The 11570-nt window shown below is 36.4% G+C and overlaps 1 protein-coding gene across 1 annotated transcript in view; it reads left to right on the forward strand.

Moving 5' to 3' along the window:
* Positions 1 to 1831: 1831 nt before the first annotated feature.
* USP44 (ubiquitin specific peptidase 44) overlaps positions 1832 to 11570 on the forward strand; it is a 31336-nt gene continuing 21597 nt past the window's right edge. The window contains exons 1-3 of the mRNA XM_007949761.2: positions 1832 to 3247; positions 6261 to 6456; positions 9144 to 9252. Of these exons, the coding sequence (XP_007947952.1) occupies positions 1835 to 3247; positions 6261 to 6456; positions 9144 to 9252 (1718 nt within the window). The 5' untranslated portion in view covers positions 1832 to 1834. The remainder of the gene's footprint in view (positions 3248 to 6260; positions 6457 to 9143; positions 9253 to 11570) is intronic.

Raw genomic sequence — 11570 nt, forward strand, 5'->3', positions numbered from 1 at the left:
GAAACATCAATGAGGTTAATGTTTTGTGGTGACTTATTTTAACTAGGTTCTGCTCATTGTTTTTAAGTACTGGAAGCAGAATTGTTCCTAACTGACAGATAAAGGAGCAAATTCTGGGTCAAAATAATCTAGATAATTATTTTTTAACTTTTATTAAGAGTAAGCTTACAATTTCAAATGATGTTGAGGCCTGCTAAAATTTAAAAGCTCTTTGTCCTGCCCTCTACTTTGCATTATTTTTATTTAGTTACACATTCCTAAGAATCTTTTCAAACATAAAAGCACATTCTCTTCTTCTGTCCTTTTCTCTTCCTGAGGCAAATGGTCAAATCTATCAAGTGTGCATTTGAGCCATGAAGTAACTTAATTTACTAAAGGGAAAGCCAAGTTTAATAGTAATTAGAATAATTTGATTTGTTCAGATATAGGTACTAATTAGCTACTATTTATTGTTTACCTATGTTTCAGATAAAAAATTTGTTTTCTCAATCCTTAAAACAATTCAGTGAAGTTGGTATGATGTTCCCTATTTTATAGATATTTAGAGAATTTAAAACATTTGCCCAAAATTATACAGCTAATAGTATATGAGAAAGCTCTTGTGGCGTAGTGCCTAAGGCACTTGACTGCTAACCAGAAGGCTGGCAGTTCAAACCCACCAGCCGCTCCTCAGAAGGAAGATTGGGTAATCTACTTGTGTAGAGATAACTTTCTCGGAAACCCACGGAGGGTTCTCTGTGAGTCAGAATCCACTGGATGGCAGTGAGTTTGGTTTTGGTTTTTTGGTAACAGTATGTGATACGGGTAGAGTTCAGACTTAAGTCTTTCTGCCTCAAAATCCATACTTTTGACTGTGATTATGTTTTATTAATTCCACATAGGGCTCTGCCAGGTTTTTGTAAATATTAGATATATTTTGGTCTTCACTGCCCCAAGTTTTAAGAAAAGGAATGTATTTTTGGAAACTGCCCTCAGACTTTATTGGGTAAAGTGGATGGATCTTTATTCTATCGGAGATACTGCGAGTTTGGGTCTAACTAAAAAAAACCCGAACTCACTGCTGTTGAGTTAATTCCCGTTAATAGTGACCCTGCTTGGGTTTACCAGGCGGTATCTCTGTGGTAGTAGATTTCCCAGTCTTCCTTCTGAGGACTGGCTGCTGGGTTTGAACCGCCAGCCTTTTGGTTAGCAGTCAAATGTCTTAGGCACTACACCACCAGAGCAATGAAACAAATATCACAATAAAGTGAGTCACATGAATTTTTTGGTTTCCCAGTGCATGTGAAAGTTATGTTTGCAATATAGTGTATTAAATGTGCAATAGCTTTATGAAAAAGTTTGAAATATTGTGAAAATTAGCAAAATGTGACACAGACACAAAGTGAGCATATGCTATTGGAAAAGTGGTACTGATAGAATTGCCACAGATCTTCAATTTGTAAAAAAAAAAAAAAGCAATTATCTGTGAAGCACAATAAAAGAGATATGCCTTTACAGTGAACAGTGGTCTTTCACTACTCCTTCTTCAACACTAGATGATAGCACAAAATTTTTAAAGAGGAACCATTAGACAAAGTGTGGAAGTCAAGAGCAAGGGAAAAGTGAGGATTATCAATGGTAGTATGACAAGCAGTCCAGAAATTGGAAGCAAAGGGAGCAAATACATTATATTATTCTTTGGAAAATACTTTATAAAATAGAAAAATACTAGCTTTTTGTTTTCATGTTATTAAAAGCTGACATTGTTCTGCTTAGTTTTCAGATGCTTCATGTGTTGTGAACAGAGACTTGTTTGGATTATGTATTTCTCGGCTAGACTAAATATTTGTTAACAATGGATAAGTGCAAACACGTTGGGCAATTGCAGCTTGCTCAAGACCATTCCATACTCAACCCTCAGAAGTGGCATTGTGTGGACTGCAATACCACTGAGTCCATTTGGGCTTGCCTTAGCTGTTCCCATGTTGCCTGTGGACGATACATCGAAGAGCATGCGCTCAAGCACTTTCAAGATAGCAGTCATCCTGTTGCATTGGAGGTGAATGAGATGTATGTTTTTTGTTACTTTTGTGATGATTATGTTCTTAATGATAATGCAACTGGAGACTTGAAATTACTACGAAGTACATTAAGTGCAATCAAAAGTCAAAATTATCACTGCACCACTCGTAGTGGAAGGATTTTACGGTCTATGGGTACAAATGATGATTCTTATATTTTACATGATGGCACCCAATCTCTGCTTCAAAATGAAGATCATATGTGTACTGCTCTTTGGCACAGGAGAAGGGTGCTAATGGGTAAAATCTTTCGAATTTGGTTTGAACAATCACCCATTGGAAGAAAAAAGCAAGAACAAATTCAGGAAAAAATAGTAGCAAAAAGAGAAGTAAAGAAAAGACGTCAAGAATTAGAACACCAAATTAAGGCAGAACTGGAAATTATACCTCCAAGAAAGAGTTTGCGTTTGCAAGGTCTAGCTCAGTCCACCACAGTAGAAATAGTTCCTGTTCAAGTACTGCCACAAACCGTATCACCAGCAAAAGATAAAGTAGTATCTGTCTCAGAATTTGTAAGATTTAGAAATGTCAATGACCCCTCAATTAAACGAAGACCAATTGTAACTCCTGGTGTAACAGGATTGAGAAATTTGGGAAACACTTGCTATATGAATTCTGTTCTTCAAGTTTTGAGTCATTTACTTATTTTTCGACAATGTTTTTTAAAACTTGATCTGAATCAATGGCTGGCTGTGACTGCTAGTGATAAGACACGAGCTTCTTATACGCATCTATCAGTCACAGATACCATATTTCAAATAAATGAATGCCAAGAAAAAGATACAGGTTCTGTTCGCTGTAGACATCCAAGTTTATCATCAGGACTAAGTGGGGGAGCATCAAAAAGTAGAAAGATGGAACTTATTCAGCCAAGGGAGCCAAGTTCACGATACATTTCTCTTTGTCATGAATTACATACTTTGTTTCAAGTTATGTGGTCTGGAAAGTGGGCCTTAGTCTCACCATTTGCTATGCTACACTCCGTATGGAGACTAATCCCTGCCTTTCGGGGTTATGCCCAACAAGATGCTCAGGAATTTCTTTGTGAACTTTTGGACAAAGTACAACATGAACTAGAGACAACTGGTACTAGGTTCCCAGCTCTTATACCTACTTCTCAAAGGAAACTTATCAAACAGGTTCTGAATGTTGTGAATAATATTTTTCATGGACAACTTCTTAGTCAGGTATGAAGTTTTAAAAATTTTATTATTTTCCTCTTGGGTAATTCATAAAGTGAAGCCTTTAAAATGCTTATTTTATGTACATCTAGTGTGTTAGAGCTAGTATGGTTTTTAGGTCAGAATAGATTGTTTTTATAAATGTGTGTAAAGGAGTCAGCTAATTCATGTATAATTGTGTCCTTCATGAATCAGTGAAAGTTTTAGCATCCATGGTATCAAAATTTGGGGGGAAGGAGGGAAGTTCTAGAAACAGCTTTCTAGATTAATAATATCACATTCATTTTCTAAAGAGGATAGAGAAGGGGAGGGTTTAATCTCAGAGGTTAATAGATGTGAAGAGTACTGGGAATGGATATAGTGCATACTTGAATAATTTCAGGGACCAGGGAGTAGCTCTGGAAGACTTCCTATAAAGCCAAAGGGGACAAGGTGTGAAAGCTTTAATAAGTATTGTACTTTTTGTGTTACATGAGATTTTATTTTTCTACCATTATTTATGGTGGTGTTTCTATTTTTTTCTATGCAAATGTTTGAAATAAACTACTGTAAATAAGAGTAACACTTGTAAAAGTAATCCTTGTAGAAAACCTACAATATGAGAAATCTATACAAAAGAAAAGAAAAATCATTGTATAATCCCATAACCCCATAATCCATAGATAAAATTGTTAATATTTTCATGTATACATACATCTCTACACAATTAAGGGTAAAATACAAGTATGCATCACTTAATGTCCATTCAGTCAATGTCCTGCCATCTGATTGCTTATACCTCTGTGATTCCATGAAGTTTTTTTTTAAAAAGGGAAAGCAGCCGTTCATTTGTTTATTATTCCACCTAATGGTTTTAAAGACCCCAATCCCAGACTCTTATAGCAGTGGACTACAGGTGGGACATGGGCAGGTGAGGCAGAGGACATAGGTCTGGGCACGATTCCTGGGCTTTGTCTGAGTGGACAGGTGTCAGCTGCAGGGTCTGTGAGGCCCAGGCTGCTCCTGCTGCTCGGGCTGGCAGAACAGTGGGCAGAGCTGGGCATGCTCCTCTCCTGCCCCCTGCTCCCTCAAGCCACTGCTCCCTCAGCCACTGCTGCTGCCAGTCCCGCTTTCTGTTGCTCCAGCCTCTGCCACTGCCACCACCCATTTCTCCAGCCTTTGCCAGCAGGTCCAGCAGCAGCTGTGACAACAAGGATGACAGGAAGTGGTCTCCCATAAGGTTTTAATATGGCATTCGCACAGTGTCCAAATAATATAATGTCCTATTTTGCAGAATGTGTCATAAATGTTATGCAACACATATATGTAATTGTGTGATCGTGTTGCATTTACCTGCTTTTTTCATTTAAGATTGTAAGGATTTTCCATAGCATTAAAAATATTTAATGACTCTGTCCAGAACATTTCAGTGTAATCATATGTACATACCATAATTTAACCATTTTCCTATTGTTGACTTGTAGATGATTTGTAGTTTTTTCCATTATCAATCAATATATTTCCTCTAATGATTTTTTTAAGGGCCTGAGAAGTAGAATTACTTTGTCAAAAGGTAGGATTTTTGATATACTTAGTGACTTTTTTTTTTTTTCCAGAAAGTTTGTTCCATTTTCTGTTTCCACCTGTATGGAGTGGCTCTGTGCCTGCTTCTCTTTTATTGATGAATTTTGAAATCAATTACAATTGTTATGCCAGTTTTTTGCTTCTTTTCCCTTTAAAGGTATAATAGATAAACTCTTAAGAAACTGGCTGTCTGAGGAGATTTAGACAGTTGGTTAGTAGAGTGGCTTTTTTTTTTTTTTAATTCAAGAAACTATTCTCAAAAGGTTAGGCACTGGTCCTGTTGAGTCCCCACACCAAACACTGGCAGTGTTCTTTCCTTTATGTCAGTTTGTTATATTTATAATCTGTATTAGAACTGACTAGTTTAAAACAACAACAAAATTTTGCTGACTGGGCCAGTTATGCAGTTTGGATGAAAGAGCTTTTTTCTTGTATTTCATATTATGTTGCATGCATGGATTATTAGCTTTGTAGGATTTGCCTTCAATCATGCACAGCGTTTGTTGGCATTAAGTCCTGTTGACTTTGCTAGACTTAACTATTCTTTCCATTTCAAATTGCTGTCATAACTACCCCCATTTTCTTTGTGGTATCTATATTTGGATGGGGATTTTTATGTAATGATGTTTGCATTAAGTGACAGTATGATCCTACTTTAATACAGAACCTCTAATACAGTGCTACTTTAATACAGAAAGGTAAAGTTATTACAGAAAGGTAAAGTTATTTATCTGTTACAGTTGTTAGGGGTTCAAATCTGCATAAAGAAGACATTACTAATATTGTTTGCTTGTGTCACGGTTAGGAAGGCAGATTGGGTTAAGAGGTTATAGCAATTTGGGGAGAGAAAAATCAGTGAAAGAAGAGGAAGGAGAAAGGACAAAACCTTAAGCCTAATGATTTAAAAACCAAAAAACCAAACTCACCACCGTTGAGTCAATTCTGACTCATAGTGACCCCCTTTGATTTTCTAGGTGATAAATCTTTATGGAAATAGATTGCCCAGTCTTCTTTCCACAGAGTGGCTGGTGGGTGTGAACCACTAACCTTCTGGTTAGTAGTCAAATGTCTTAGGTACTATGCCACCAGAGCTCCTTAGCCTAATGATTTAGACACATTAAATTAGATGCATATACTTATATTTCATTTATATGCATAATATGTATCTTTTAAATAAGTCTACAGTTTGGATTTTTACCTGATTTCTAGATTTGACTAATGCCCTTGGACTTTATTGAATTCCCAGTAATACAAGCCCACCAATTCATAGTGGATTTAATGACATCTTCTGGAATGGAAAATTATAATTTTTAGAATTCCTTGGCAATATAGAAAGAGAAGTTTAATGGTGCATTTTCAAAAGCAAAGCTTACTTAATGACAGTGACTTCTAGTAAAAGAAGTAAATGTTTTGGTGGGAGGATTGTAATCTGAGACACTAACATTTTTATTTGCAGGTTACATGTCTTGCATGTGACAATAAATCAAATACCATAGAACCTTTCTGGGACTTGTCATTGGAATTTCCAGAAAGATACCAGTGTAGTGGAAAAGATACTGCTTCCCAGCCGTGCCTGGTTACTGAAATGTTGGCCAAATTCACAGAAACTGAAGCTTTAGAAGGAAAGATCTACGTATGCGACCAGTGTAACTGTGAGTAGAGATAGTATATTCGTTATGCTTTCTAAGATTAGCAAAGACAAACTTGAGAGGAAGCTGGGAGAAGTTCCTTAAGTAGTAGCTATGAAAATGAGCTTTGTTTTTCTTTCAGTTCTTCAAAAGAAGTTAGACTAGACATTACTTGTTTATAAATTGGCATTTATGAACCATGTGCTTGTTTTGCCTTATTGATGGCATTTAAATTTTTTTGGTCCTGTAGTTGATTGTAAAGAGAAAGGATTAATAAAATAAGAAAAATAAGTCTAATTTGGTAGGCAGAATAAAGGAGCAAAAGGAAAGCATGACCTTTAGTGCTGAAAGAAATGTTTGCTTTATGAATGCTTTATATATGTATATATATGAAAAGAGCTCTGTTGGTACATTGGATAAGCACTTTGTTAACTGAATGTTTGGTGGTTTGAACTCACCCAGTGTCTCCAAGTGAGAAAACACCTGGTGATCTGCTCCTGTAAAGATTTCAAACCAAAACAACCCAAACCCATTGCCATGAAGTCAATTATGCTTCATAGTTCCCCTATAGGACAGAGTAGGACTGTCCCATAACGTTTTCAAGGCTGTGATCACTATAGGAGCAGACTACCACATCTTTCTTCCGCAGAGCGGCTGGTGTGTTTGACTTTTCAATTAGCAGCTGAGCACTTAACCACTGCACCACCAGAGTTCCTCTCCTGTAACAATTATAATGTAGAAAACCCGATGGGGTGGTTCTTGTTTGTCACATTGGGTCACAACATATGTATATCATAGAAAAAAGTGTGTGGCTGGATTGCTGCTATGGAAATTTGCTTCATAAAAACAAGGATCTTTTACTGGGTGTGTCTTCTGTATTAGTCATTGCTGTGGTTACTATAGATAGATGTAAGACAATGTCCCTGCCTTTAAAGTGCTCAACATTCCTCGTGGTGGAAACAGATGGACATTTAGGATACATTCTGTTAAGTGTGCTCATAGAGGTAAGCATGGGAAACAAACCCTGGAGGTGAAAATAGCCACTTCAGTTAAAGAGGAGAAGCATCTTCCTCCAGGAAAGTGTAGGAAACCACAGCAGATCTGCTGTGTCTTTATCTGGTGCCTTTATGTCCTTCATCAATGTACATGTGGTATTTTAGTGTTTATGCTATATATTTTCAGGTGTTCTCCCTAATTTCCATGTCTCAAAAAATGATTCTAAGGTTTTTGATACTATACTTTTATTGTACTACAGAAATGTTAGATGTTGTGGCATTGAAAATATGTCACATCAATTGGTAGTTTTCTAGAACAATTTATATTATCATTTTTCTTCTGAGTGTTGTCTAGTATGAACTTGATTATAAATAACTTAAGATTTATAAGATATTAGTGAAAAAACAAACTTGTCAAATTTGTTACTGTGAAATATTTTTTTCTTGGACAAAAATATAAATGTCTTTGATGGTTTCATCACCAAATTTGGAAGCAGAAAGGTTTTATGAATGCAGAATTTGGTCTTTTAACAAGTTTGTATACATCTACTGGGGCTACCAAATACAGGTCTAAAGTTGCTGCTTTAATACAGAAAAGTGTTTAAAATTTTAAGTCAAGGAGTTGATATCCCCTGTCTAGTGTTCTTAGACCATATTTTTCAGGAGGCAGTCCAGAGGTAGGGACAGCACATTTAGCAGCAGCTGGATACCTGCATCTCAGGGATATAGCCTAGAGGAGAGGCTTCTAGGAAGACAGTCTCAGTGTGGATTGATTCTGCCTCATACGGTGAAGCAGCTGAAGTCAAAGCAAGTACTGTAAGTCCCTGGGTTACAAACATCCAATTTACAGACAGCTTGTACTTGCCCTTTAATATTAAGTAATTTTGCCCTCACTTTGAAACAATTGAACCACCTCCCACTTGCAACAAACTCTTCATCACAATCACCTTCACTTGCTGCATGCACAGCTTTTAAATCATTGAAAAGGCTTCATGCCTTTTCTTGCACTAAACCACCTATTCTAGCTTACCTACAAATTAGACTTAAGGAACAGATCTCCTTTGTAACCTGAGGACTGCCTTATTACAAGTTTGAAGGAGCAGCCCATGGACATCAAGAGCAAACTTTGGTAGCCAGTGGATCAGCTGTAGAACACAATTCATAAGTGGAACTCCAGAGAAAAAGAGGGACAATAGAAGGAATGCCTGAGTTCCACTTGTCTGGGATCTGATGCTGGAAGACCAAAAGCAAGACACTTGAGTGTAGGAGGTCTCAGGTACAGAGAGGGCACAGGTCTGCTCTCTTGGGCCACTGGTGAGGGCTGGAAAGTAATGACTGTGTTCCTTTGGATCCTGATCAGCCTCGATAAATAAACTGACTACAAACTTCTTTTTAAGAGGTTTGTAAGAGGGTAAAGTATGTTAAGTAGAGGATAAAATAATCTTGTTTTTTGGCACAACCAAATCAATTTTTTAGTATTATAGTATTATACTTCATCTTGTTGCTTGATTTACAGGGTTACTATTACACCAGGTACTTATTTGTTGCCTACGCCAACTAGATCATAAGTTTCTTCAGGATAAAGCCTATATCTCTATCTCTAGGACAATACAGTACCTAACAAAATAGATGGTATGAATTAATTTTAAAATTTGCCTAGCTTTTCCTCATATCCTCAAATTAAATTTGGTTCTTGTTCTGTCTTTGATATTACAGCAAAGCAGAGAATGTTTCCCTCAAAACCAGTTGTACTCACAGAAGCCCAGAAACAACTTATGATATGCCACCTACCTCAGGTTCTCAGACTACACCTCAAACGATTCAGGTTAGTTGTATTAAAAGTTGCCTACTAACTAGTCATTTCCAACTTCATCATTCTCTGTATTTATACAAAAACCAAACCAAACTCACTGCCATCGAGTCTATTTGACTCATAGTGACCCCTCCTTGGGTTCCTGAGGCAGTATCTCTACAGAAGTAGATTGCCCAACCTTTCTTCCAAGGAGTGGCTTGTGGGTTTGAACCACCAACCTTCTGGTTAGCAGTCAAATGCCTTAGGCACTAGCCACCACCAGAGCTCCTAAAGTGGCCCATGCATCAAAATTTAGTAGATGATGTATATCTATTTCTTCTTTTTTAAGAAAAAATAAATTTTGGTCATTATCTTTAGTCTTGACCAGAGATAACCATATTCAATAACAAACCGTCTGATTGGCTTCCCTTGTAGAATACATTGCTAATCAGCAGAGCCCTCACATTTTGGTCTGCTATGTAATATTTTTCTCTTTTTAAATTTAATTTTGCTTATAATGCCTAATATTCAGCTTATTTTAGATGTCAGTTTTTTTTTAACTTAATCTGTAATTTACACTATTTGGCCCAGTCGTGTTGTCTTTGGAAATATTTGATCAAAAGTATAGCAATTCAGTTTGAAGTAGTTTAAAAAAAAAACCCAAAACTAACTTTCTGAAATATATTTAATCAGGTGAATTAATTAGAAACTCTGTTGGTTAATCAAAGTGTATGGTTTCATACCATGTGTTAGCTGTATTTACCTGAGGGGCTTACTGTGTGATTAAGATGTTGACCTTAATGAGACCCACTAAAGAAATTACGTAATGTGCTATCATTTGAAAGCTATTGAGGCCATATTTCTTATACATATTAGTTGTTGCTAGGTTGTTGGTTTTTGTTTTTTCAGATGGAAGAGATGATATTTTACGTGCGATAAAATTCACCAATTTTCATTGTACTTTTTCTTTTTTTCTCACTGCCCACTCTCCCCTCACCTTACCACCTGGTAACCACTAATCTTTTTTTGTCTGGATGAGTTTACCTAGGCTAGATATTTTTGGAGTCCCTGGGTGGCACTAACAGTTAAGTGCTCAGCTAGTAACTGCAAAGTTGGCAGTTTAGACCACCCAGAGGCACCTCAGAAGAAAGTCCTGGTAAACTCCTTCTGAAGAATCACAGCTATTGAAAATCCTGTGGAGCACAGTTCGGTTCTAATACACATGGAGTCACCTTGAGTCGGAACAGCCTGATAACAAATTACAAAAAAATATTTCGTATAAATGGAATCATACCATATTTGTCATGTTTGGCTTACTTCACCTAGCATGATGTTTTCAAGGTTCACTCATGAACATTGCTGTGATGTATATTAGAACTCCATTTCCCTTTATAGCTAAATAATACTCCGTTGTCTGTATAGACCATTTTGTTTATCCATTCATCTGTTGATTGGTACTTGGATTGTTTCTACCTTTTAGCTATTGTAAATAATACTGCAGTGTACATGTGTGTCTGTTTGAATTATTGCTCTTAATTCTTTTGGTTATATATCTAGAAGTCTCATGTGGTATTTTTGTTTAACTTCTATAGAAACTGCAAACTGTTTTTCACAGTGAGTATACCATTTTACATTCCCAACAGCAATGCACAAGTGTTCCCTTTTCTCTACATCTTCTCCAGCACTTGTTATTTATTTTATACTAGCCATCCTATTAAAGTATGAAGTGGTATCTCATTGCAGTTTTCACCTACATATCTCTTTTCCCTGATGACTAATGATATATAATGAACATCTTTTCAAATGATTGGCCATTTATATATCTTTTTTGGCCATTTGTGTATCTTCATTTATATGTCTATTCAAGTCCTTTGCCTATTTTTTAATTGGGTTGCTAGCCTATTACTTGTTGAGTTTTAGTTCTTTGTATATTCTGGATATTAAACCCATCTCTTGAGATGTGGTTTCCAAATATTTTGTCCCATTCTGTAGGTGGTCTTTCTACTTTCTTACTAATGTTCCTTGATGCACAAAAATTTTTAGTTTTGATGAAGTTCAGCTTACCTGTTGTTTCTCTTGTTGCTTATACTTTTGGTGTCATATCTAAAAATATATTGTTTGAAAGAAGATCCAGAAGCATTACCCCTGTTAGATCTATTTCAATGATCTATAAAAACCATTTGTCAAGTTGACTGTAACTCATAGCAGCCCTATGTGTGTCAGAGTAGAACTGTGCTCCATAGGGTTTTTATTTTTTTTAATTAGGATTTGGGTGAAGATTTACAGAGTAAATTCACTTTTCATACAGCAGTTCACATATACTTTGTCTCATGTCATTGACCAAAATTTAC

This window comes from Orycteropus afer, unplaced genomic scaffold (genome assembly GCF_000298275.1).
Source record: "Orycteropus afer afer isolate SDZICR_OR568_19922 unplaced genomic scaffold, OryAfe1.0 scaffold00253, whole genome shotgun sequence".
Lineage (NCBI taxonomy): Eukaryota > Metazoa > Chordata > Mammalia > Tubulidentata > Orycteropodidae > Orycteropus > Orycteropus afer.